The 26,899-nt window shown below is 42.5% G+C and overlaps 2 protein-coding genes across 17 annotated transcripts; one reads left to right on the top strand and one right to left on the bottom strand.

Annotated features, from left to right (window-relative positions):
• Positions 1-1,392: 1,392 nt before the first annotated feature.
• proser2 (proline and serine rich 2) lies at positions 1,393-13,139 on the bottom strand. 6 transcript variants are annotated; one of them, XM_080291299.1, is made up of 5 exons: positions 10,071-10,220; positions 7,853-7,966; positions 4,265-4,535; positions 3,707-4,120; positions 1,393-3,490 (listed from the first exon to the last, which is right to left on the bottom strand). In XM_080291299.1, the coding sequence occupies exons 2-5, from the start codon at positions 7,916-7,918 to the stop codon at positions 2,652-2,654; spliced, it is 1,590 nt and encodes a 529-aa protein (XP_080147425.1). In that variant the 5' UTR covers positions 7,919-7,966; positions 10,071-10,220; the 3' UTR covers positions 1,393-2,651. The 6 variants fall into 6 exon arrangements, with proteins under 6 accessions (XP_080147425.1, XP_026002340.2, XP_026002339.2 ...); XM_026146555.2 differs by lacking the exon at positions 10,071-10,220 and adding an exon at positions 13,100-13,139 and having other exon boundaries at positions 1,393-4,120; XM_026146554.2 differs by lacking the exon at positions 10,071-10,220 and adding an exon at positions 12,821-12,961 and having other exon boundaries at positions 1,393-4,120.
• On the top strand, positions 12,156-26,648 carry rab3ip (RAB3A interacting protein (rabin3)). 11 transcript variants are annotated; one of them, XM_026146560.2, is made up of 15 exons: positions 16,292-16,306; positions 16,397-16,474; positions 19,979-20,099; positions 20,883-20,999; positions 21,303-21,469; positions 21,546-21,711; positions 22,538-22,633; positions 23,299-23,376; positions 23,451-23,666; positions 23,760-23,888; positions 24,439-24,551; positions 24,661-24,684; positions 24,987-25,086; positions 25,774-25,843; positions 25,923-26,648. In XM_026146560.2, exons 4-15 carry the CDS (start codon positions 20,910-20,912, stop codon positions 26,003-26,005), a joined length of 1,332 nt encoding a protein of 443 aa, XP_026002345.2. In that variant the 5' UTR covers positions 16,292-16,306; positions 16,397-16,474; positions 19,979-20,099; positions 20,883-20,909; the 3' UTR covers positions 26,006-26,648. The 11 variants fall into 11 exon arrangements, with proteins under 11 accessions (XP_026002344.2, XP_080147429.1, XP_026002349.2 ...); XM_026146559.2 differs by lacking the exons at positions 16,292-16,306; positions 16,397-16,474 and adding an exon at positions 12,156-12,291; XM_080291303.1 differs by lacking the exons at positions 16,292-16,306; positions 16,397-16,474 and adding an exon at positions 12,156-12,291 and having other exon boundaries at positions 25,926-26,648.
• The last annotated feature ends 251 nt before the right edge of the window (positions 26,649-26,899 follow it).

Here is a 26,899-nt window from a genome sequence, read left to right on the forward strand (position 1 = left end):
AATCAAGAGGGGAAGTATTCATCTTAAAGGCTTAGTTACTTTTTTCAGTTACACAAGTGTCCATTTAAAAAAAAAAAAAAGTCTGATCATCTGTTTCTTCGGTGCTTCCAGTGGTCCGGTGTTTGCAGAGGGAACAAACACCGGTTGTTTAGGGTTGTTTTCCTATGTGACACGGTGCCGAGGTCACATCTGGGGCGGGCATAAATGTCGCGTTTGTTAATGTTCATTCAGCTCAACCTGACTGGAGAACGTGCACAATGTGAGCACCAATGTAATAAATGTGTTAAAGTTAAATATGAACACAGTGCCCACAGAGATGGGCAAGCATGCTCATTAAGAGAAACAATGGCAATAAAGGCAGAATATCAGTCATCTTGGGCACTGCCACTGACGCTGCATATACCCCCCCCCCCCCCTCTCTCTCTCTCACACACGCACACACACACACCCCTCAGGAATGAAAGCCTCTGTGTCAAAGGCTTATGTAAGAGTCTGCAGTCCAGACAGCTTCTTTAGTGTTGCTGCTGTTTAAAACACAAGCAGCCCAGTGTGAAATGTGGAAAATGGGTCAGAAAGTCCTTCCACAATAAAACATGAACAGGGAGGGGCTCGAGGTGCTGCAATGCACTATAAAAAGGAGCAATCCAAAGTTTTTAGATGTAATACATCACCAGCTCTCTGATTGGCTGACCCTCACAATAGAAAGTTTTAAAACTACAGATAGGTGGGGCCTGTGTGTCTGAGATTACCATATTAGGGATATCCATCTCTGTGACGTCTTAAAGCTCCAAAACAGCAGGAAATCTACAGAAGAGAGAAAAAAAGATTCACAGTGCTACAATGGTCAGTCCAGAGCTGAACCTGATTAACTGCTGTGGTGTGACCTTCAGAGATGTGCATAAACAAATCTTGCAAACCTCAATGACCTGAAGCAATGCTATAAAGAAGAAAGGGCAAATATTCCTCCACAGCTATGTGAGAGGCTGATAAAGTCATACATACAGTCACATATTTACTTCAAGTTATTGCTGCTAAAGAAGGCTCTGAATCATGGACGCTGCACAGTCCTGCAAATTAACATCTAAGGAAAGAAAACGAGGAGTTAAGCTCATGTTAACAACTTAAAAGCTGGAAAACTGTCAAGATTTCCTGCTCTAGTAGACATGCTGTACCAATACGGCTTCCATGTTGGCTACAAGTGCAAATGAGGTACCTTTGAGTCTTCTATGGTTTCAAAGAGGCTGTGCAGCTTTGATGGGTAAAATCCTAAAAAAAACCCCCCAAAAAAAAAAAACCTCCTCTCAGCTGAAACTACCCAGTCATTAAACAGCTGCTTCTTTTTCACATTCCCCAGTTAATCAGGACAAAACAGACAAAACATGCAGACAGATGTAAGATTGTTCAGTTTAATGGGTGCAAATATTCGAGCAGATGGACTATGTACAGTTTATAATGTGGATATTTCAACAATCAGAAAGAACACCAGGCTGTTCAGTTATAGCAGCAACTTTCCCTTTAACCACACAAGAGGCACTTTTTATCCCTAATCTGTGCAGACGTGACCACTTCACAGGAACATTTCCTCATAAAGTAGCTCCATACTGCAGGTATGCACCATTAGATACTTCAACATGACTGTAGCTGAACTACAGAGAACCGGAGTCTGTAAACATAAGTTTATAAAATATATACTTCAAAAGTTACTGTAGGTAAACTACAGAGGCCGGAGTCTTGATAAACACATACACACACACACACACACACACGCACACACACACACACGCGCGCGCGCACACACACGCACACAGAGTTAAATAACACATTTTCAAATGTCAGAAACAACATATCGAGGATGTATTTCTAGACTGTGTGGTTTTAGTGCTCGTGTTTTGTCCAATGCTATGTGCACACCCATCCCTAAAGAGCAGTTTTTAAAGTATTCCCTCTGTGTAGTAAAAAAGTAAAAGTCCTGCCCTCAAACCCAGACCACCAGTCTGTGGTTTGGTGTGGGAGGTTTGTTCATTGGAGTAAAAATATCCCCCTGCTCGGCTCGGCTCCTCATCTTCAAGGAAACAGCATCTTTTCTTTGTTAGTCCCATACATAAGATCCCTTTTTGCTCTTTAGTGCTGATTATATTAGAAGTTTTTTTAAAAAAAAGAAAAAGTGCTTTTAACTGGAAAAACAAATACACACTAACATACCACTGACTAGAAAAAATGTCCAAAGTCAGTAAAGAAAACCAGTGAAAACAAGAAAAAGGCTCCCGTGTAACAGAGGTGATAAAGACTTCACAGTCTGAGAATCCAAGTTTTAAACAGAAAAAAAAATCCCAGTGAAAATCTATCCAACCTTAAATCCAAAGAGGCTTGAGAGCCTCCAGATTAAACTAATGCTTTTGGTAAAAAGGCTAAAAAAACTCTGGACGTTCACAATCGGACTCGTGTCACAAACAAAGCTGAGACAGGAAGCTAAATAAATGTTTTTTTCCAAACTTTTTGGAGAGATTTAAAGCAGTTTAGCTCAGCTGCACTGTCTATCTGTAAATCTGTAAAAGTCTGTCTTTATCCACTCAATAGAGGGAGCTATAACGAAACAACCTCCACCAGCAGGTAAAAACTGAGGATAAATCCAGAAAACAAACAAGAGTTCATCAAGACTTTTTCAGCAACCCCAGTTTCCTCAGTGCCTCTCTGCGTGATTCATTCATCTCCCCTCGACCAGAAAACTGCACCGTGATGCCTTGGGGACGGAACATCGAGTTGGATCTTCGCCTGTTGTCTGCGGACAAGGACGTCGCAGGTTTCTGGGGAACAATGTGCCGAGGAGGTCTCGGGGCCGGTGTTGGGGCTGGAGGTTTGGAACCCCTTGCTGGGTTTTCTGAAGTGCGATATAAGCCGGTGACTGGGTTGAAGTTTCGGCTCCTTCCTCCGTAGCTGTTGTGCTCGGGCTGCAGCAGCTCTGATTTGTAGGGCAAGGTTTGACCCCTGTCCATGTGTGAGCTAAGGATGTCGGGAAGCTCGGTCCTGGAGCCAGATAGGGAACCGGGGGTCATGACTTTGCTCTTTCCCCCGTAGGTGTTGGGATCACTGGGGTTGGAGAGTGCAGAAGCGTGGGTTCTGGGTTCATGGCTTGTTGTTGAGGGTGCAGATTCACTCTTGGAACCAACAGAAGGGTGGACCACGATGGATTTTCCTCCGTAGCTGTTAAGTGCCAACGAGGTCACCTCAGATGGCTGCTGGGGGATGGATACTTTGTTTTCCACAGGAGGTGGATAGGAGCTGCTCTGTGCAACAGCTGGACGCGACAGGCTTGGTTGGGGGTTTCTGTCGTCATTGCTCCTAGAGGAAGATGTTCTCCGAACCTCAGGTTTCCTGTCAGCATGAATCAGGGTCTGAGGTGGGGTAGTGACATGGGCTTTGGGCGATTTGGGCCCAGTCTCAGTTGTTGTTGGATGATGAGCCTCCAGTGGTGTGGGACTGCTGCCTGCACCTGTAAGAGGAACCAGCGGGGTAATGTTAGGGGTGATTTGGACTGGCATACCCCCAGACATAGCTCGATTTCTGGTTAGGCCTAGCTTAGACAGGGCCTCCATTCTAGATTTGTCTGGTGTGGGGTCACTGAAGGAAATGCTGCGAGTAGGAACATTTCGAGGCTTCTTCCCTACAATGTGTAGAGAATCGTCCTGCAGCAGAGGTTGATTCATACCTAGGTTTGCCAGCATATGCGCCTGTTTCTCCTGGATGCTCACATTAGGTGGTGGCTGGTTTTGACGGTCCTTGCTGCCAACGATCATGTTGATGTTGTCAGGGTAGTGGGTAGGCTTGGCAGATGTAGGAGGACCCTGCTTCACTGGATGATCTGTGCTTGGCTTTTCATCCACGCTGAGGTGGTGGAATGAAGGAAGGAAGTTAGCTGTTCCTCCGGACTGGTTCTCAGCTATCTTCTTGGCAATCAGCACGGGGGTGGGGACACTGCCTGCCGGGTGGTAGGGTGTGTTCGTCTGCCCGGACATGCCACTCGGGAGGGGAGGGTTGTACTCTGAAGGCAAGCTGTCCATCGGATTGTGCCTTGGCTTTGTCTCAAAGTGGCTTTCAGGGGGTGGCACCATAGTCTGAAAGCCTGGTAGAAACAAATTGAAGAAGTTTCAGTCACCGTGATTTAGTAGTTTAGAGATGTAATTTAATAATCTGCTTCATCTACATAAACAATTTTAAATATTGTAACTGACTACCCCGAACACAAACGCCAACTGCTGTACGCTACCTCGATGGTTGGGACTGAAGATCGGCTCTTTAGAGTGCACCGAATCTGTTTCCTTGTGGACCAAGTCAATAATATCGTGATCTTTGGGGTTGGTATCGTAGGGGTTGGCGCTCATAGCCACAGGTCTAGTGACCTCTTGAGTGGCGTTTTCAAAGGGCCTTGCTCGCACAAGCCTCCAGTCGTCCTCCTCTAAACTTGCCTCCAGCGAATCAATGGTTTTCTCAAAGAACTGGATGCAGTCCTGCTCCTCTTGACTCAGGTCTTGATCATCCTGTGAAGAGATATAAAACATTTCTGCTATGTCTTCTTTGTTCCTTAACATTTTTGCCTCAAAGGTTAAAGAGTCAGGTTACTGTGAATCACTGTAGCACACACAGAGAGAGGTTTCTCCACTATTTATAAAGGGAGGGGAAGATTTGAAGGTTGCCACTTAAGAGGGAGGCACTCTGGGTTTCTGATTTAAACACTTTACACACCATTTTTCTTGTTCTTGTTTGTTTTAGTGTGCAAAAATATTTGTGTACTTCCTGTATGTGAAAGTACATACAAAGTATGAAAAAAAGATTTTGACATTTTGAAACATTTTTAAATAGAACAAGCGAGTATTTGCTGAATCATCCTTTTTTATTCTTCATGATTCAGTGATAAATGTTATTGGTTCACCGTCACCTGACCTGTGCTTCTGTAAAAATGTATCTGCACCTCATGTGCTTGCAAGCGACTACACATAGATAAATGCAGGTAATGGTGTTGGCCACGTGCATGAGCTACGCCGTAGCCTTTACATAGATTCACTGCAGATCTATTTATGAAGTGTTACTCTAATAATGACGATAATTTACTAACTGGATTTCAGGATTTATTTAATATTACCTCAAACTAGTGACTGAGCTAGTAAAGCTATCAGGATATCATTTTACTGAGGTCAAAGGGCAAGAGAGCTGAGAGTCATTTTCCCACTCGCCCCCTGCTGACCAATGAAAAGAATACATTGGCTGATTTTTTTTTCAGCAGTCATCTTGGCTTCATGGCAGAAATTGAGGAGGCGGGATTGCCAGACACCACCTGTCATTTTGTTAGTGCACTGTCTCCAAACCAAACATTACAGGTCTCACTACCATGTGTTAAACCTTCCTGTTCACTCTCGCTAATAATTCTGTCACACTTGTCTTCACCAATCCACTCGGCCTGCACTCTCTTCTTCACCTCTCCTGTGCACTGTCCGTTGCTGCGGATGATTGACTCTCGGGTATTTAAATTTATCCACCTTGTTCTTTCTGCCTGCCGCTCATGCACACACACACATATTCAGTATTGCTTTTATTCCTCTTCTCTGCAGAAAATACCTCCACTTTGTTTAGTTTGGCACTAGCACAGCAGCTCTTTTTCCATTTACGGTAAGTTCAAATCTAGGGATGTGTTCAGTTTTGAAGATATCAAAGTTGAATGTTTCTCTAAATATACAATTTTTTTTTTTTAAAGGGCCTTAAAGCTGAGTTCTTTCCTGCAGCCAGCAGGCTGACTTTCATATGTGCTCTGCTCTAGTTTCCAAGAATCAGAAGAGTCAGAAAGGTGGATTATCCAAATATGCTCCCAGGTGTGCAACAATGGCAAAAAGGCTTGACTTGAGGGTTTCGCAGAATTTCTCAAACCTGCCTGTGACTTCACAGTCACTACATCTGCCCATTTTCCTGTTTATGACTGAAACATACTGAAAAAAGACTGATTATTGTTCTTAATGCAAAACAAGACAAAAAGGCCTGCTGTGGTGCTGCTTATGTCTCCTCATCACTGAGCTCCACATATATGGGTGCGAACGTTCCACGTATGACTCTCACACAGTAGGCATGTGTAGAGGGAACACAGACTTGTTTGTTCTTCCAGACTTCTTTTCCCACCCTGTTTCTGGCTCAGCTGGCCCTCCCTCTCTCTCCTGCTGGACGGCTCCCTCACCTCTTCCTCTTCACCTCCACATACTCAGAACCACCACAGCAGGGTATCCAGTGACAGCACTCAGTGGCAGTGGCCGCTGATTTTGCTGAGGTCTTTCTGTGGTCCTGATAGGATCGAGGCCACCTATTTAAACCAAACCACATGGCTTTAGGGGATCCCCTGACACAATGTGTAATGGACTTAAAAAATAAATAAGAAAAAAAGCCTTGTTATGTGAACAAAGTGGTTCGTTATCATTTTAAATTACAGCTGGCAACTCTATGAAAGAGTCTAAACTCTATTTTCTTTCAAAGCTCTTCAATAAAACTGATTTTTGCACGTGTCACCCGTGACTTTCGCTGGTTCAAATGTTCAGTGTTTCTACAAACTTGACTTCGCAAAGAAAACTCAAACACAAAAAAATCTGAATTGAGACATCTTAATTACTGAACTGGGATTCATGACCCAGGACTTACACGTGAATACCACTGCTCTGAAAAGTGGACAGCAGGACTTTTACACCTTATTTGTTCTCTGTGAAGGTAATGACCTTCAGGCTGCAGTTGAAATGAAAAGTGCTACGACCAGATTACCGAGACACCTGCAAAGACAAAGACACCTGCAGCAACACCCTCGTGAAACTAATAAGAGACAAACATGCAGATCTGCTGGTTTCAGCTGCCATGAAAGTCGTCCATTGTAGCGAAGCAGCTCAGGACCTAAAAAACTGCAGCTTAACCGGTTCGGCTGTGTCATGTGCTGATAATGAATCTCATCCCTGAGGCATGTGAAGGGATTAAGTTGTTAGGCAGGTGTAGCTTCCTAGCTTCTGAAATGACTGGCTGCGTTGTGTAAACATGACGTCGAGGCCTTATCCAGCGTGAAAATGCAGCTTGAACAATTGGGTGTTCACCTGATACGCAGACTCTGTTTGCTGTGGTTAATAGGACAAAAAGAACAGGACTGCTCTTTTCTCTGCCATGATGTGACCCGCTATTGACCACACAGGGGAATACTCGTGCAGGAGCCAATTAGCAGCTTTTTCTAAAGGCTGGTGGTCTTTTATAGTTGAAAAATAGCTCCAAAATGACTGTTTTACCAACAGGAAGACTGATATTGCTGATTCCCTAAGAGAACGTTAGACATCTACATCTGTCCCTGTGCAGAGATAACAGCCAAGATCAGAGTGACCTCCAGTTTTATTTCAATTCAACTTGGCTGCAAAGCCATGCTCCTTTTGTTCCTCTGTTCAGGGGCAAAATACAAAAAAAAAAAAAAAAACCCAGACAGTAAGACCTCTTCTGGTTGAGCAGGTTACCCTTATGCTGAAGGCTGACACAGGGGACTATTGCCCCATGGACACAACTGAACTACTCAATGGACCGATTCTTCTTTAAGATAGAAAAACTGTTGTTTCATGTCACCAGGTTTTGACAGATTAAAAACTCTAATGGGACTTTCCCCCCTTCCCTGACTTCTCTTGTGGTAACAAAGTTATTACAATTGCTTTAATTAAAAAAACCAAAAAAAACCCCAAATCTGTTTAGTTTTAGCCTGTTTCCTGTGTCGGTTTGCTCATAAGAATGTGTGCTAAATTACAGAGAAGCAACAAAAAACTCAGCTGTGAGTAAACCAGAGTGGTTTTTGAGTACTCACGCCTGGTCTGGAGCTCCCATTGACCTTGTAGTAGAGGTGAGATTTTTCCTGCAGACGGAAGTCCATGTCTGGTTCTGCTCTGTAGAATCATCTAATCTGCATCTGAACGAGAGTCTGCAGACACAGAGGAGAGCATGTCAGCTCAGGCTTTAGACTTCACTGAAGGCTCAGTGTCAAGGTGTTTTTTTTGCTCCTGGCTCCATGTGATATCAGGAGTATGAGCTGCAGCCAATCAGAATGAAGTTGGCTTAAAGGGGAGGAGCTAAAACAGCTGCTCTAGAATGAAAGAGTATTGATAGTGCAGTTGGCTTGACATAGATACATATCAAGGGTTGTGCTTTTTTTGGGTGGGTGGGGGTGGGGGGGTAAATGTTTGGATTTTTTGTGAAATATTGGACATGTTTACATATTTTGGCCTCAAACCAAGAAGGGAGGTTTTAAAATTACTCGCAACTTCTTAGGTGCTACTGCTGCTGTATAATCAATAAAAATATCCTTCAGCCACCTGGTTTTGTTATTACATGCAAGATTTCTACATCAAGTTTGTAGCAGATTTACATTTGGCCCAATAAAGAAGCAATAAAATGTAAGATTTAAAGACTGCGAGACAAAACTATATTAAGATGAATAAAGTATGCTTGCATTTGTAAATTTATTTGTAAAGCCCTCAGTTTACAGGTTACAGATTTTTTAAATAGTTGGCAGCAGTTGCAGAAAGCAGCAGTTTTCTTGTTGTAAGGTCATAAAGAGCTGGATTAATCTTCAACAGCATTAAAAACCTGTCGGATAAATGTAGTGTTTCCCTCAGGAACGTAACGGAGCACAAGGGTAAATTTAGTCCACAGCACCTGATGGACCAGTTAACCGAGAGCAGGAAGCTGCAGAACAGGATCGCAGAGCCGAAACCAACGAGCTTCTCGGCCGACACATTCCTGCTTGATGCCGCGCTCATGACAAGAACAAAGAGAAATGCTGCTTGATGAGTTTGAAAAGACAGAAATGAGGAAGTGGCCGGAGGGCCAAGAAAAATCTAAGTATAGATGAGGCGGTCACAGTGAATGAATCTGGGTCTGAAACCAGCCCGGGTTCACATGGGTCCTCAGTCACAGCTCAGCAGGGCATTAGGTTTAGTACAAGCACAACACTTTGTTACCTGTCACACAGCTAAACCGGATCTGCAGGTGTGGAGATCAATTATGAACCAATTTATCTCCAAGTTGTGTAAAGAAAACCCCCAAATCAACATAACTCAGATTGAAAGTGTTCAATCGTGAGGCACAGGCTCATTCTGAATATCATTGTTGGGTTAACTGCCAAAAACCTTAGATAAAAAATTAAAAACACTGCAATGGTACTTCTGTTTAAGTCTTGACTACTTGAACCCAGACTGTTCTCTTTCCACCACTGTTAAGCTATTATTGTTATTTTATAAAGACTTCTACTTTCTTCTTCTTCTTCTTCTTCTTCTTTGATTAGATAAAATATGTATCCTTCTAATCTAGAATAATTTCACAGTCACAGTTAGGGAGCAGCTGGGTTGCTCTGGCTCAGGACTTGTAGGTGTTAAATGGTGAGTCAATGATGAAACACAGAGGAGTGTTACTGCACAGTTATGAATGAAACCAAGCCCAGGCAGTTACGCGCACTCATTCCTCTGTTATCAATATTAATATTTCTCCTGAGTCCATTATTTTTAAGCATCTTTAGATTTTCTTTGGTTTATTTACATTTCTCCATGATTATTGATAAATTGATGTAAACGACTATTTTTTAATGTTTTTTTACACTGACATGCTGTAAATGATCTTTACTTTCAACATTTGAAATACAGCACATTTTTAATTACTCGTGAACTTAACTTTTCCTTTAAAGGATAACGAATAATACATACTTTTATGCACATATCCCTGCTCATGGAAATGATTATTAACAGTGAATCCTTTCAGTTTTCACGAGATCGTCACAAACTGATAAATCAGGCTTTACATGTGTCTCTCATTCTTATAGGAAGTCTGTCCATATATTCTGAAGTGTTTTCAGTGTATTGCATTTTAACCTTAAACATCTATCAGACAATCACTAAAAAATAAATTTGCCTTAGAAAACGTTCTTTTCCATTTTACACCTGGACAAAAAACAAAACAACCCCCCCCCCCCCCCCCCCCCAAAAAAAAAAAAAAAAACTAAATGCGGTGAAATGCAGGAAAGTGAAACTTACCCATAAAATCCTCGCACTAATCATTCTGAAGTTCAAACCAGAAACTGGACAGATGACTTTCCTCCTTCACAGAGAAGGCAGCAACATCAGCCTCTAATCTGGCTGGAAACGATAGTCCGAGCTCCGTGTGCGTAATGACACCATTCGGCTCGTTACGCATTACTTAAAAACACGGGGGAAACTCCACCCCCAGAAGGGTGTGTGTGTGGTTTATTCAGGTGTGTGACACAGTGGAAATATATTACACACACACACATACACACCTCAGAGTATCATAGGGATGGGTTCAGAAGCAGTAGGACATGTGAGCTTTGTTTCGTTTCGTTTCGTTTTGACATGTAACTGAACGCATCACATTCCTGTTATTCTTTTGGGACAATAGAAGAACAATAGAAACAGTTTACATCAAATATAGATCAGCCAGCTCCCTGAATCTGCATCTTTATATATCTATATCATATCTCCACATTACACAGTTACAGAGTGACATATTAACTGACTCCTCCGGAGAATGTGTCGCCGTTTTACACTAAAGAATCCAAATTGTGTGTAAAATACTTAAATTTAGCTCCACAGTCATAAAACGTAATATGACGTCACCGACGGGACTCGCTGTGCTGCTCACTGAGTAACTGTAACTTGCAGATTACTCAGGTTTTGAGTACCCTGATTCCCCCCCCAAACTTTATATAGACTGGCTGACAACAACACAAAAAGGAGCACTAAGAAAATAAACGGAAAAAAAATAAACTCAAACACAAAATGCCAGAGCTTTAAAATCGTTCTAACACACTCAATTATACAAGTATAATGTTTAAAAAGGTGATCGAGGCCTTTTAATTCTTATTGTCCATTATTGAGTAAATATTTTGCATTATATACAAAAGTAAACGGAGAACTTGAATTTATGAACCACTGTTTCCTATCGGTTCCACAAAAAGAACAATTTAAATTGATATCACCTTCAAGTCTCTGATGGTAGTGGTTAGTTGGATAGAACCTATGAAGCATTTTAAAAGAAACGTCCTTTATTGGTCATAAAGAGTTTTTGTGGTAAAAGCCAGACTTTGTGCCACCAGTTATTTTCCACAAAGCTGGACCAGTATGTTTGAGAAGAGGGCGAACATGTGCAGTCTCGAGGAAACAGGATCTAATAGAGGACAGCTCCAGAGACCCGAGGAAGCATTCTTCGCGTCTCCGTGTGCTGGAAGTGCGCACCCACAACAAAACATAGCGTGTCTTTAAACTTGGAAAAATGGGACTTGTTTGCCCCCTGGTGGCTTTTAATTCTTCTTCACTGTTTATCACTGTTCACATGTTCACTTCACTGTTTATCTTCATCCTCACACACAGCCTCTCAGACTGGAATGAATTGAACATTTAAAGATTAAAACCACTGGAGACCTTAATCTCAAGGAATATACCACCTATTTGTTCATTTTACAAATTTAATCTCATACTCAGGGACCTTCAGGAAATGCTATCCCCATTCCCAGCTACAAATTATTATTATTATTATTAGTAGTAGTAGTAGTAGTAGTAGTAGTGGTAGTACGTTCAATTTTGTTTATTACAACTTAAACTTAATAAACTTGGATTTTTGTCTCTGAATATTATCTCGCTCCTACTACATTTTTAAATTAATTAAAAAAATAATTAATGCGTGTGTTTATTTTATTTGATTATTCATTTTATGTTTTCACAACTTTAACATCGTAAATTGAACAACAATTTAACTATCGTAAAGCATTATTCCCCTCACTGAGCTATATTTTTATTTTATGATACATTTCATATATTGTGCCTTTAGTTGCATAAATCTGAATTTTTATTATCTCAGAATATTATTTCTCTGTCCAAGCACAATATTTTATTTATTTAATTATTATTATAATTATTTTATTTTACAACTTTTAGTTCACAAGTCCAGACTTTTTGAGCTACATATTAATTTGAATGCATTTTTCTTAGTCTTTATTTGTTTCCTCTTTCACGAGCTCTCTCTCTCTCTCTCTCTCTCTCTCTCTCTTTTCTTTTTTTTACAATTAAATTAAATGTAATGTCATTTTATTTGTTCATGGGCCTAATGCCGAGTAATGAATTCCTGCTCTCTGCACGGACTGCTCTGTGACGAACTGCTTGGTGGCTCTGTGGTTTCCCAGCGGACCGTGAACGTACCTTCCGTCAGTTGGAGCTCCGCTCTGCGTCAACAGCCGCTCCGGTGAGTGTCTCTCTGTTTGTTTGTCTGTTTTTCGGGCTGTTTCGGCACGTTACCGTGAGGCAGACTGACCGACTGGGCTGCTATGCACGCGGGGGTCCGGTGAGTACACCTTTAAGGCCTCGTTACGGTTTTTATTTTAATCCGTGAGTCGCTGAGTTAAGCGAACTTGCTCAGCACCGCTAGCTTAAGTGCTATATACAAAAAGCATCGATGCGCCCATTATCGGACAGCGTTTCTCTTCTCCCTCAGCATCACTCCGTCACTCACTCAGTTTTCTGAGTTTTAAAGCGAATCCGCAGTTTCATAAATCCTTGCATTCATCTGTTTTATGTAATGAATGAAATTAGCCAGCCCTGGCCAGGCTTAGAGCAGTGGCCGATAATGGAAGCAGGGTTTCCCTCTGCAAGCGATTCCCTGATGTTTACTGAATGAGAAAGACGGATGTGTTTGGTTTTTTGGTTTTTTAGTAGTTCTCTTCTTGTCATGTGCTTTATTTCCGTGTTTTTAACACACCTGTGCCCACACTCACCCTCTTACTAATGTCAAGTAATTGGCCAGCAAACGTTAGCTGCTCAGCTAATCCTTAGCCCGATGTAGCAGCGAAACCCGAAGCTCCGCGCAAAGACGCCGCTGTCATGCATCTTTCAGACGGCGTCAGGTGACAGTCCTTAGCTCTCTAACTTAAGCCACCGCAGGTGCTCACGTATTAATGCATTAGCATGATAGGTAACATCACGTAACGTGCTATCCGCGGCTAATCCAGTGCTAGTTGTCCACAAGGCACCACCTGAGAGCAGGAGTACCTTACCTGGAAGAGTGACCTCAAGCGTACAGGTGACACTGTAAGCGGGGTGCAGGGAGAGCTGGAGGTCGGGTTAATGAGCAGAGACGCTGTTGCAGGTGTAAACTCAGGTGACTAGGGCTGCTCGATTATGGCAAAAATGATAATCACGATTATTTTCACTGAAATTGAGATCACGATTATTTGACGATATTTATTTAACCCTTTAAGACCTACCATAGAACCAAGTCCACCAGAGCTTATATTATTTTTTTACATGCTGTAGTGCCATTTGTGGGAGCATTTCAAGTTGCTATACATCAATACAACTGTTATAGCCCATATTTTAATAATATGTATGCATTAAGTCCATAGTAATTACATAAATTGCAAAAAAGTGCAATAAACTACAAAAAAAATTGAAAATCGCTTTTGTTTTGTTTACATATATTTCTACTTGGAGAAATTTAAGAGGTTTATCCCTCAAAACTTTAAATACAATAAAGTTGCAAAAAAATAGTTTCCCACCACAGGAAATTTATTTTGAGTGTCTTCATAGTTTTATTTTGGAGATACACCAATTTTTATATACTGCAGGAAAAACAAAAAACAATCCTATGATGCAAATTTGCAAAGAAAACAGCATGTGCATCATTTTACTGTGGGAAGTGTTACGAACAGCTGATAGGAACGGCAAAGCGTGTTTCTGGAATATTATGTTTTTGTTCCTGCAAGCGCTTTTTATGCAATTTTTGCAAAGCTATATGTGGAACGAAACCGTGACCGAGGACAAGCTGATGGCATAAGATGTAAGTACAACTCCTCCGGTTTCATATGCAAAACAAATTATTGCGCTAGCTTACACGGTCCAGGTTCTACAGGGATTTAAAAATAGTTACGCAAAACGGAGCGTGCTGCTCTGACCGGCTTTAAAAGGTTAACAATGACTTTAAAAAAATAATATAAAATAGTGTGCAACACCACTGAAGTTTTTTTTTTTTTTAAACTCTTTTCAACCAACGGCAGTCACTCTCCTCTCCAAATAACTTCTGCTTAGCTTTCCGAGCTTCCCTCGGGTCCTCTTAATCAGCGGTCTCCACCCTTTTTTGCGCCACGGACGGTTTATACCCGACAATATTTTCACAGACGGCCTTTAAGGTGTCGCGGATAAATGAGGGAGGGGCTAATAATCGGCTCAGTCATTTTTAATGATCGTTGAAAGCCCAGATCGTAATCGTGATTAAAATTCGATTAATTGAGCAGCCCTACAGGTGACATTTGTGCACATGCTGCACAAATATCACTGAGCTTGGTATCAGGTTTCTCTGAAGTACTACAGTGTGTCAGGACCACTGAAGGTAAGAAGAGGAAACCCCAGGGCTCAGAAAAAATAAAAACCTGGCAGATTAATGAGAAAAAAACAGTACAAATAAAGAAGAAAACACCTGCCACATTTATGGCAAGAGATGAGGAAAATTATCAGGAAAAGCTGGCAAATTTTCAAAGAAAAAATGGTACATCTAGGAGGAAATTTTATGAGAATAAACTGGCAAATTTCCAAGTGAAAAAATTGTGACAAAAAAGTGAAAAAAATTTCAATTTTGTGGGCAAAATAGGAAAATTTACGAGACAAACTGGCCAAAAAACCCCAAATAAGTATATCTGCAATAAAAAAAATCTATGAAGAAAAGCTGCCAACTTCACACAGAGAAAGTGAAACGATTAAAAAAAAAAATCTAAATTTGCTGCTTAAATAAATTTATAAGCGAAACCCTGTAAATTCACTAGAAAAAAGTTCAATTTTTGGAAAAAAAAATCACATTTCCAATTTTAGGAAAAAAAGAAGCTGGAAATGATTTATTTTTAAATTGCCAAATAATTAAAAAAAATTAAAATGTAGTAAAATGTGTGAATAATTACCAGTAAATGAATGCAAACTGACCCCCCTTTCCACTTTATATATCGAGGGGTAAGTATAAGAATCTCCAGGCTTAATCCTATTATTGAACAGACCCCAAAAGGATTTTAACGTCTGGCTTGTTCTGCTCAGTCTTTAAATCCTGATAATTCAGTTGATACATCTAATTATGGGAACAACCATTACCTGTACACATCTGTAAGCACACAGAAGTTTCTGTCAGGCCTGGTTGTCGTATGTTTGGTGAAGCAGGTATTCCTCCAATGACTGTCTGTGTCACGCTCTTATTTTTTGGAGATGTATTAAAGGATGCCGTTCACCTGCTCTTCTCTGTGTTAAATGATAAATGCTGGTCAGTGCCACAGAGCCCCGACACCTTTATTTTGACCCATTCGTCACCATAATCCGTTGATGGTGAGCTTTTCATTGTTGTGGTCAGTCGAGCTGTTTGGGATTCGTGTAAACGCTGCCTGCTGAGACACAGGATGAGCCTTCATCGGCCGGCCCGAGTAACCAGATCCTTGCGCGACGTGTCGGGTTACCACGCCAAGCTCTGTAGGACTGGTCTCTATGGCGACAGGCAGGCAGGGAAGAGGAGTCAGGTTGTTTTTAATGAAGGTGGGGTTTCACCTGTGTGTGTTGATGTCCATCACCATGTGTCATACATCCTGGATAAGTTTTTGCCGATGTGTTTTTCTAGCGGCACACTGTCAGACGTGAGCTGTCTTTCTTTCTTTCTTTCTTTCTTTCTTTCTTTCTTTCTTTCTTTCTTTCTTTCTTTCTTTCTTTCTTTCTTTTATATTAATATTTTATGGGATAAATAATTAAACCAAAATACCTTAAATGATCTAAAATCAGCATCTTTCACAGTATTTGATTGTTTTAACTCTCTTTGTTGGTCGGAAGTTGTGATTGGTTTGTGGAATTTGGCTCTTTAACCTCAGACAGATATATCATAATCTGACATTACTTGCTGATTTCCGTGCCCCTAGTTTGAAACCACAAACCTCCTCAACAAACCGCACAAGAGGAAACAGGAGATTCATTCATATCAGGTATCATCAGCAGTTTTTTGTAGTCTGATGTCTGATTGGCCTTGAATGCAACATTAATGCCTGCTGTCAGCTGCATTCCAGCATCAGTGAAACTCGGACCAAACAATGACACAACTCAACGTTAACAGAGTCCGAGACACGGCGTCACAGCTGAGGATCATTTCCCAGCATGCCTCACTGCGGCGGGAACAAAACCCCTAATCAGGCCTAATGATGGGCGCAGAAGAAGAGATGACATGATGATACTGACGGAGAAACAAAGTACTCACTCAGCATGCTCTTAAAATACAGCGAGGGAGTGACAGCAGCTTTATTTGTCCTTAAGTCTCTCTTTGTGTTTACATTCATCAGAGGAGGACACACCCACTGAACACACACACACCAGGTGGAGCAGGTGTGACCGGTGTGCTGTTCAGCCACTCTGCTGAGGTATGCAAAGCAAAGGAGAGAGACAAAGAAGTAATTAATTACTTTGAGAGCACATCACGGTGATGCTGGTTAATGATATAGTAACTCGGGTATGAAGTTTCAGAGGGAACTTCTTGCCTGCCTGCTGAACTTTGACTCCAGCCTTCATGAGTAGGGATGGGTATCGTTTAGGTTTTATCCGATACCAGTACCAAACCGGTACTTTTGAAACGGTGCCGGTGCTTAAACGGTGCTCGAACCGGTGCTTAAAGAATGAAGAACACAAACTTTGTCCAAAAACCTCTTATGTTTAGCTGTTTTTTTTTGTAAAAAGATAACAATGTTAGCCTTTTCTGCAGCTATAGGGCATATATGGTATCACTCTTGGCTGGAAGCAGTGCTTAATCAATGGAAAAAACACCAATTTTGTCTAAGTGTTTAGCCGTTTCCCACTTTTTCTTTGGTCATTTCAGCCTTTTTGGCCAGGGTGAAGGGAGTATCTGCCATCAAACAAGAAGACAGCCGCATGTAACTACGACGATGTTTGCTAGTTCACCTTATGTGCATTAATGTAAGAACGTGGTTAGCCTACTCAACGTAAATTACACACGAACAACATTAAGCGACTCACGCAGAGAAGAACGGCTGCTGCTGCATCATCATCCGTCATCATTTCTGCTACACTGGCAGGGCTAGGGGCCAGGACTCTCGTCTTCGGGTTCTTGGGGGATGTTGCTAACTCCGGGTCCGATAACAGGCACCACACCCGCAGTAGATGTGCACGGTGTGAGGTCTCGCAGCAAGCTATCAAATACGGCGCATTTCTCGGCTTTTAACAAAATGCCATACGTTGCCAGGTGTTTCATCAGATTCGAGGTGTTTATTTAAGAAAAAAAAAAGATTCGAGGTGTTACCTCCTTTGCACAGTATCAGCGTAAAGCACTTGTTGTTGGCTGCTGAGTTTGCATCTTTTGCTGTGAAGTACAGCCAGACTTTTGACCGCTTCGCCTTGGGCATTTTTAATCTGTAGCTCTGCTCTAAAAGAACGTACGTACCTGGGCCCGCCTACTACGCTTGCAAAGGTAAAATGATTGGCTAGAATCCAAAGTGTATGACATCTCAGGAAAAAAAGCACCGAAATAAAGCACCAGAATGTGCGCTGCTTTTCGGTCTGGTTACTACAGTTTATGTCAGCACTGGTTCTGACATACCCATACAGTTCTGATACCGGTACCCATCCCTATTCATGAGCTGTACATTAACTTTGGGCAGTTTGTGGATGAAATGCAGTAATAACTCCACATTACTGGAAGATAAGGGAGCTGCATGGGTTAAACTTGCAAGAGGCCCACCTCGTGCCCGCTCCCTACTTGAAAACGGCAAGTTCAGGTGGACTTTGTATCATAGTGCTGGCAGATGAAAGACGAACTAATGTCTAACCGGAAGATGTTTGAAATACAGTGCTGTTTTTCTTTGGTGGTGGTGTTTTGGCTTGTTGAGCTTGGTGTGTGAAGTCTTGTTGGTCCTTGCTACCATTTCTAGCTCAGAGATTTAAAGATTAGCAAGCTTTAAAATATGAGTTTTCTGTTTGGACTTGGCACCAATGTGTTGGTGCCAAAAACTGCAGTTCCTCTAACGGCCACTTGAGGTTGCCTCAAAGGTTAAAATGTCCTGTTTATCGCAGTGAAGCAGCAGTGCTACTGCCATCAGACCAGGCTCAGAGGGACGAGGTGCAGGATTGACACATACAGTCAAGTAATTGTAATGCTTCCTGATGAGGAAGACTAAAATTTCACTCACCAAAATGCAGGACGCCTCATTACTAGCCAGATAATCCAGTATGAAAAGTGCCAACAGCACAAACAGTCCAGAGGTCGAGTTCAGGGACTGTCAGTTAGACAGCCTTCAGCCTGTGGTAGCACATTTGTACCACCTGCTTTAACATCGGAGTCTATGGGAACTGACTCAGCATTGGAGGCGGCCTCAAGTGGATGTCAGAGGAACTGCAGTTTTTACTCCTAAGCCTGAAGGCTGATGGTGTCCTGTCATAACCCGGGCGGGCAGCGATGACTCAAGATTGGTGTAGGAGCGTCTACTAGAAATCTTAGGCGAGCTGAAACTCATGGACATTGACCTCAAGGTCAGAGATCAAGTTTACTGAAAATCTTGTGAACACACATTGCTGTATATAGACGTTTGAGGAATAACAGTCCGTGACGTGGGGTCATGTGTCTGGTCATGACAGTGCAGGGACTGAGAGAGCAGTCAGACATTAAGGATGAGTAAATTATGTTTGCTTCACAGGTGTACTTCAGCCTAATGTCTCCCTGGCAGCCATCAGTATTTTTGGCAGTTTGGCTTTATTTTCTACCAGTGCAGTGAGCTTGGTGTTTTTATTGGTGTGAAACCTGCAACAAAGACAAAAGGGGACAGAGCCTTTCAGTCTGTTGCACCAAGGCTGTGGAACAGTTTACCACTACAATTACGTTTGCTTGACTCTGTGGATTCTTTTAAAAAACAGTTAAAAAACTCTTCTGTTCAAACAAGCCTTTTGTTGATCTACATATTTTATATATATATATATATATATATATATATTTTTTTTTTTTACATTATTTACATTTGATCTTTTACATTGTATATAATGTCTATTGATTTTATTGTTTATTTTAATATTTGTGTACAGCGCTTTGTGATTGCCTGTCTGTGAAAAGCACTTAATAAATAAAGTTTACTTACTTACTTACTAACTAATGCTCAGTGGAGAAAGGGAAATCATTTTAAAAAAGCTTCAGTTTAAATTAAAAGGCGTTATTGTGAGTTATTGTGTGGATACGTCTCAATTAGGGATGGAAAAACTGGCTTCGAAATCCAAGAGAGTGTCCCACTGAGCTCCTGTGCTGTCATGCTGAAACCATGAGTGATGTCTGTACACTGTGTTCAGACCTGGAGTTTAATGAAAACTGTGCAGGAATCAATAAAACGACGATTATAATGTTTCTTAAGAAACTGAAAAACACACAAACCCTCCTTGAAATCAGCAGTTCAGCAGCCTGACAGGTGAAGTCTGGGGCAAAGACATCTCCTGTTTCCGCCTGTGAGATTAATTACTGTTGAAATTTCTGCCCACTCAGCTCGGCTCTCATTTAAGGTTTGGAATCCGGACAGTAAAACGGTAAATGCAGGGATCGCCTCATTCTCTCTAAATGTTACGAGTCAGCATCCATAAACCAGCTAATGTTAGCTCACCTGGAGCTGCTGCTGGCTCAGGCAAGTCTTGGACTGCAAAAAGTGCCTGAGCTCTTGCTACCTCCAGTTTTTTTTTTTCTTTGAGGAGTAGTAGGGGTTCATTTAAGGATTTTAAAAATACCATTAAAAATAAAGGCATTTAGTGGATATTTAAAAGACAGAGTGACTTCTAAGCCTGATGATCTTTAGGATCGGTTACCAAGACAAATATTTTAAACTCACTCACAGCAGAAAGTAAAACTAACCTGTCTCTGTGCCTCTTTCCCTGTTTTTCAGGTACAGGACAGTCTTTTCCTGTTGGCGTGTGCTGAGTCACTCCTTCACCTGAGTTTTACTGACTGCCTGTCCTTGGGCCTCCACTGAACCTCCAGATTTCTCCATCCACAGCTGCACCATGGTACAGTGAACAGAAAACAATTTGAGATCTGAGACACTTTCACCGAGCGTGTTAGCCTGTTTAAAAAAAACCCAAATAATTTTTTTATTTTATTATTTCTTCAGGTCATCAAACAGCCGTTAATAAGGTCCAAGGCTGTTTCTGCTGTGAGCACCATGCAGATTTTGTTTCCTCATTAATCTGCTGAAAAGGCTTCTCTGTGCTCACCTTAAGTTTAACACCTCTGAATTTAACACCTGAACTCACCTGCAAGAGTTTGACAGTTTCAGGGTTTCACATGAAAAATAATCACAAGATTAAAACACACTGATGTTTTCTTTAATTCTGAGGTGGTGATTTGAATTATGCATGCCGCAGTACTCTGTGTGTCCAGCTGGGGCAGCAAACAGAGTGCCAGACTGTTACTTTTTTTTTCTTTTCTTTTTTGCGGGTAGATGGTATTTTATTTTGTGGGGGTGTAGTCGTGAACCTGTTTGCAGGAGCACATACAGAATCAGCTGAATTTCAGACCACCACTGCCTCTTACAAGCTTCGCATAAACTGGACATAAAGGATCCATTTGAAAGACTTTTGTATTTGTCTGCGTTAACGAGAAACTTTTTAATTGCAAACTTGCAGCGAGTAGAGCGCTGACGGCTGCTAATTCACCAACAAACATCTTTTGAAGCCTGTTTTTTGGGTCCCCCCCGCTGTTAGTCACCAATTCTCCATCTGCAGTCTACTGAAGCGAGACTGCTGCAGCTTTCACACGACTCACGGCTCTGTGTGTGTGTGTCTGTTCAGAGTGTATGATGTCTGAGAGCAGTTGCTATGGCCTGCAGCAGCGGTCAGAACAATGCAGAGACTCTGGAGGGGTTCCACGAGGTGAATCTGGCCTCGCCCACCACACCTGACCTTCAGGTAAGGTCGGAGCTCCAGCCGTTCCCGTTAGCTCCATGCATGCTTCACGTTTCAGGAGGTCCACTCTCGTAGTTCATCGTTCATCGGGTATAAAAATGTTTTTGTTTTTAGAAATCTGCGCAGCCTCCAAGTCTTCTCTTGTGCATGATTAAAAAAAAAACAAAAAAACAACCCTTCGCTGTCGAGGATTTTTTTGTGTCCTGTGTGGAAAAGTTCATTGTGTGTTTGTGCGTGAAGATGAAATATCATAAACTCACTGTTCTGGAATTTGTGTCACCCTGACTGCTTGTGTTTGCCCTGCAGAACCAATCGGATCAGCGCCCGGCCATCCGTCACACCACCCCGCCCACTTCTCTATATCGCACCCACTCTCTGGGAGCGCCTCCTCCGGGCCTCCCCACCTCACTGCGAGCAGATCAGCTGCCCACTCAGCCGGTGTACTCGGCACCGCGGCACAGCCACAATGGAAGGTAACAAAAACACAGGCGCCTGCACCCAATCGATGAGCCGTAATCCGTAACTCACCCGTGCTGTTTCCCCGCACAGCGTGCCAGGCCTGGAGGCAGAGTCGGCCGAGTTCATGTCCGGAGAGGATGGGGAGGAGTGTGGTGCTCTGAGCGACAGCCTGTCACGGCTGCGCAGCCCGTCGGTGATGGAGGTCCGAGAGAAAGGATATGAGAGGCTGAAGGAGGAGCTCGCCAAGGCTCAGAGGGTAGGGTGCGCTCACTTAGGGTTATGTCTTCATCACGCAGAAGACATCACAACGTCAGCTTCCCCCAGACTAATCTGACCTGAAAGTGACCTAATCATGACTTTAACTCAAGTTCTCGTGTTTTTAAGCTTTGAAGGAACCGTTCACCCCAAACTCAGGGATGCTTTTGTCAGGAGAGACAAAAGAAATAAGATCAAGAGCAGAGACATGAGAGAGGACAGAAAAAAGATGAAAGAAATCATTTAAAGATGGGCAGTCTTCAGAAATTATGAAACCGTAATTCAAGAAATAAATACAATAAAATCCACAGACGTCTGCTTTGGCACTTTCATTAGGATTTATTTTATTTCTACCAGATCTTAGCCACAGTGCAGGAGGCAGTGCCCGTTTACTGTGACGACAGGATGTAAACAATGATCACGTCTTGCCTCAGCTGAGCTGTAATTTACTGTGTGCTTCTTCAGACTGGAAATAAAAAAGAAAATAGTTCCTGGAGGAATGTTTGAGGTTTTTCTGAGTAACTGAGGGACGTTACTGCCACGCAACAAGACGAATGTTACTGCGTTCCTTTATGTTTGTGTGTGTGTGTGTGTATTTGTGTGTGTGTATTCACTACATCTCACCACAGCGTTCATTACTTTAGAGCGATATCGTGTAATTTTCAGAGTTTTATTTAAAAGCATGTTTTAAATGATTTTTTGCGTTAAACATGTTTCACTTATTTTAATTTCTTCATCTCTTTGTTCGTTTGTCGACATGCTTTCATTTCCACATGTTCATTTGGTTGTCTTTCTATTGTGTTGCTGTGCGTGTGTGTGTGTGGAAGGAGCTGCTGTTGAAGGATGAGGAGTGTGAGAGGTTGTCTAAAGTCAGAGATCAGCTCGGCCAGGAGCTGGAGGAGCTCACCGCCAGTCTCTTCCAGGTCGGTCCACCTACCCTACGTCTGTGTCCTCTACTTCCTGTTTCCTTTCCTCCTCTTCCTCCTGAGGCACCGGACAGAAAGAATATGAGTGATTGACACAGGCAGTGTGAAAGAGGTGTGACGGGTTTAACAAAGCTTTTAGGTGAACTCTAAACATTTAGTTTTGTCACCCATCAGGCATCGCAAGTTTCCTCTAAATATGGGCAGATAATTGAATTTGATGAGAATAAAGTTAAATTATCATTTTTGTTCAGTCTAGCTTTTGTGTTGTATTATGTTAAAAATGAAGTGCAGCCTTTTTGCCTAACAACAGATAGCCCTGCTGAAAAGCTCAAACTCGACCACAGATCGAGGCACAATGCTAAAAACCTAAGAATGTTTCCACGAGTGTCTCCTGTGACATGTGAGGTCCAGAGCCGATGTGTCTGTGCTGAATGAATCTGTCCGGCGAGCCCTGAAAACGTGCTGCTCCAACTCCTCTTCCTCCGTGCTCTCGTTCACTCTTGGCTTTCTCTTGCAGGAGGTGTTGGGACTCTGTGTGCTTGTGCGTGTCTGTAAATGCAGATTACCTTTATGTTCCTGTTCTGTGTTTTTGAGTTTATTTATGATATTTCAGTTGCACTGAGCTCGTTTAGCTGCTGATTCACCGTCTGTGTGTTTTCCAGGAGGCTCACAAAATGGTGAGAGAAGCAAACGTCAAACAGGCAAATGCTGAAAAACAGCTGAAAGAAGCTCTGGGCAAGGTGAGACCTCACCACTCCACATCAGACCAGACTGTTTACCTGCTTACTCTGAGGATTTCTGTTTCTTTCTTCAGATCGACGTCCTCCAGGCGGAGGTTCAGGCTCTGAAGACTCTCGTGCTCTCCTCCCCGACCTCCCCGGTGGGTGAGCTTCCCTCTGTGGGAACAGGAGGAGGCGTGAAGACTCCCTTCAGGAAGGGCCACAGCAGGAACAAGAGCACCTCCTCCGCCATGCTGGGGACTCAGCCCGACCCGTCGGCCACGCAGCCCATTGTACGCGAGTGTCGGGAGGTAAGAGGTGCAGCAGGAGGAGGAGTGCTCACGCTCCCAGAGCTTTTTCTTTAACAGCCGATGATGAGACTGCATGTAGTTTCTGACTTGCAGGTGGACAGTCAGCTGTTCAGCGAGTTCAAGGCATGGAAGGAGGAGCCGACGTTCGACCGAAGCTGCAGCTTTCTGGAGAGAATTTACCGTGAGGACATCTACCCCTGCTTGACCTTCAACAAGAGCGAGGTACATGACGACCTCCCGAACTCTTAAAAGCGCTTTATTAGGAGTAGAAAGACATGCAAACATGCACCCATCTGAGATTTCAGCACTGATATTATCATTTCAGTTTTTTTTGTTGTGAAGGTCAAAATGTTTAGAAGGTTTAAAACTTCTGATCTGATCTCACAAACTCAGTCACTGTTTAGCTCAGATGATTAAAAGATGTTAGGTTTCTGTAGACAAAGCTGCAAAAAGTTCGTTAAAGGTGCGTGCATCTGCCTTCTGGGGACACTGTTGCCTCACAGTAAGAAGATTTGAGCGTGAGTGGGTGGCGACCTGGCAAGGCGTGCCCCGTGCTCGCCCTCTGCCAGCTGGAAAAGGCTTCACCCGGTTTGTCTAGGTATGCGTTTGATTTGATTGTTTAAAAAAGTGCAGTTGACAAATGTGCAGGGTTTAGAAAATCCCAGGGAAAAGCCGGGGCCGCTCTGAGTCCCCTGGAGATGCATGTTGACATGAATCAGAAAGATTCTGATACCTCCTGTGTCCGTTAATGCCCTCCTCTCCTCTCCCCCAGCTGGGTTCGGCCATCTTAGAGGCCGTGGAGCAGAACACACTGAGTGTGGAACCGGTCGGCTTCCAGCCGCTGCCTGTGGTCAAAGCATCGGCGGTGGAGTGTGGAGGACCAAAGTGAGCACGTGCACACACTTGAACTCAAACACACGCACACACTTTCTCCCCTGCATTGAGCTTTCACTCCTTCATCATCACATCTCCATCTTCCGATTTCCTCCTCTAGTGGGCGCAGGTCTGAGCTCGTCACGTAAGTCTGACACTCTCCCCCATTAGCTTTTTCCCTTTCTTTAGCCTCTCCTCAGTTGCTCCCCACCTTCATCCGGCTCTTCCAAACCCTCCTGCTAACTTATTCCCTCCTTCTAAACTTCTGTTCAGGATGTCAAAGCCATCCTGTCGTCCTCTTCTCCTCCTTTGCTGCCTCAAGCCGTGTTAGTTTTGCTCCTGTGTAGTTTCTGCTTTGTAGGAGTTTTTTTGTTTCTTCCTGTTAAAGTAACAGCTAACTCATGTTTTTTTTTTCTTTGTTTGTTTTTGTTTATGTCCATCTGGTAGAAAATGTGCCCTGAGCGGTCAGACCAAAACCTGCAAGCACAGAATCAAGTTTGGAGATTCGTCCAGCTATTACTACGTGTCTCCCTACTGTAGATACAGAGTGAGTGTAACACCCAGCCATCCACTCACACCTGAAAGCTTTACCTCCCCTTTATGTCCGGTCCATCTTTCCTGAGCCAGAACATTTTCTAAATTACTCCAAAGCTCAGTGAGCACTAAAACAATCCTGCCAGCTTCTTCCACCATCACTGTAAAAGTAAGAAAACAACTCTGGAGGTGATTCAGTGCATGTTACTGCACTTCTGCATGAGCAGTCCCTCTGCATGAGGATAAGAATGAAGAGCTTTCAGAATGACTAAATAAAGCAGCCATGCCTCTAACTTTAAGTCTTACACTTGTTATAAAGGATGAAACTATCCAGAGACACAAACTGTTTTCTCTAAATGTGTTTATTTATTCTTCAAAGTTTTAACTTGGAGCCTCAAGTGAATGTCACAGGAGCTGTAGTTAGAAACCTCCCTCCATGATTTTTATTTTTTTTAAGTGTTTTTTTTAAATGTAAATGAGAAATTAGAACATAAATCTGAATACTTTAAATCGTCTAAATTAACAGAAACCTAAGTTTTAGCAAAATCACTAAGCTTATAGTTCAGCATGTAATCCTGTCCTCACATTAAACATAAGGAATAAATACGTTAAGTCTATAACTCTTTGTAGCTTTGCATGACTTCACCTGAAGCTCAGAAACTGTTGACTGGTGTTTTCAGCAGTTTCCTCTCTCCTTCAGATCACGGCGGTGTGCAACTTCTTCACCTATATCCGCTACATCCACCAAGGGCTGGTCAAACAGCAGGACGGTAAGAAACGCGCCAGTGGATTCTTGTGGTAGCTCGATATCAGTGTGATTAAACTCCCTGCCTCCCTCTGTGTTTGCAGCAGAACAGATGTTCTGGGAGGTGATGCAGCTCCGCAGGGAAATGTCCCTCGCCAAGCTTGGCTACTACAAAGACCAGCTGTGACCGGGGCCGTCCTCCACTCACAGCAGAGTCTGAGCTGAAGCCCCGCCCCACCCTGGCTCTTGCCCCTCCCCCTTATTTTGTGTGAGTGTTTTTTGTGTGAGAGAGAAACTGTTTTCAATCATCACAAAAAAAGACTGAAGACTGTGATTTTGGTGCCGGTGGTCATTACTGATCTGGACTTCTTTGGGTTCTGAAACATGCAACACTCCAGTGTGTCAGAAAACTGACATGTTTCTAAAAAAATAACACTACAGACTGTTTGGTCATCAGTTACATGTGATCTCTGGAGAGATGCATGTGGGTTTTGAAGCCTCAAAGCGAGAAAAATATCAAAAATAGGTGTTAGAAATATGAGAATATCTGATAAAAGTCATATTTCAAGGGTGAAGTTGAACCGTAGAATAAAGTCATTGTTTTAAGAGGAAGAACGTTGTAAACAGAATCACAGAAACTGTGGAAAAATAACCCCTTTTGTTTCCTGTTGTGGAGACGTCTGTGGCACCTAAAGTGGACGTTCGAGGAACTGCAGGTCGTGCTGCGCTTCCAGGTTCGCTTCATTTTCCTGCTAGTTAACAGGACACATCTTCCTTTTTCTTTAGGATGATTTTTCAAAATAAACCGCCATTCATAACAGAAACCGTCATTATGGATTTATGTGTGGTGGCTTTCAAAGCAGACTTCACTTTCACCTTAAATACTACATGAAAATATTATTTCAGCAGTAAAGCTTTAGTAAAACTACAGCTGTTTAAAATGTAAACAATTTAGAATATTTGGGTATATATATTTATAAAACTCATCGCAGGGAACAAGTGACAGCTGATGTGACAACGTCTCAGCTGAAGAATTCAGAATTACAATTCTTCATTTTTACAACCTAAATTTTGAATTTTT

This window comes from Astatotilapia calliptera, chromosome 17, assembly GCF_964374335.1.
Source record: "Astatotilapia calliptera chromosome 17, fAstCal68.1, whole genome shotgun sequence".
In the NCBI taxonomy this organism is placed as follows: domain Eukaryota; kingdom Metazoa; phylum Chordata; class Actinopteri; order Cichliformes; family Cichlidae; genus Astatotilapia; species Astatotilapia calliptera.

What these genes read in the sequence shown, in the direction of transcription:
- proser2 (XM_026146555.2), bottom strand. Translation starts at nt 7,918, where the DNA reads ATGGACTTCCGTCTGCAGGAAAAATCTCACCTCTACTACAAGGTCAAT. An exon ending in ATGGGAGCTCCAGACCAGGC is followed by an intron (nt 4,536 to 7,852) that starts GTGAGTACTCAA and finishes ATCTCTTCACAG; the next exon opens with GATGATCAAGACCTGAGTCA. An exon ending in CTTCAGTCCCAACCATCGAG is followed by an intron (nt 4,121 to 4,264) that starts GTAGCGTACAGC and finishes TGTTTCTACCAG; the next exon opens with GCTTTCAGACTATGGTGCCA.
- rab3ip (XM_026146559.2), top strand. Translation starts at nt 20,910, where the DNA reads ATGGCCTGCAGCAGCGGTCAGAACAATGCAGAGACTCTGGAGGGGTTC. An exon ending in TCACCGCCAGTCTCTTCCAG is followed by an intron (nt 22,634 to 23,298) that starts GTCGGTCCACCT and finishes TGTGTTTTCCAG; the next exon opens with GAGGCTCACAAAATGGTGAG. An exon ending in TGACCTTCAACAAGAGCGAG is followed by an intron (nt 23,889 to 24,438) that starts GTACATGACGAC and finishes CCTCTCCCCCAG; the next exon opens with CTGGGTTCGGCCATCTTAGA.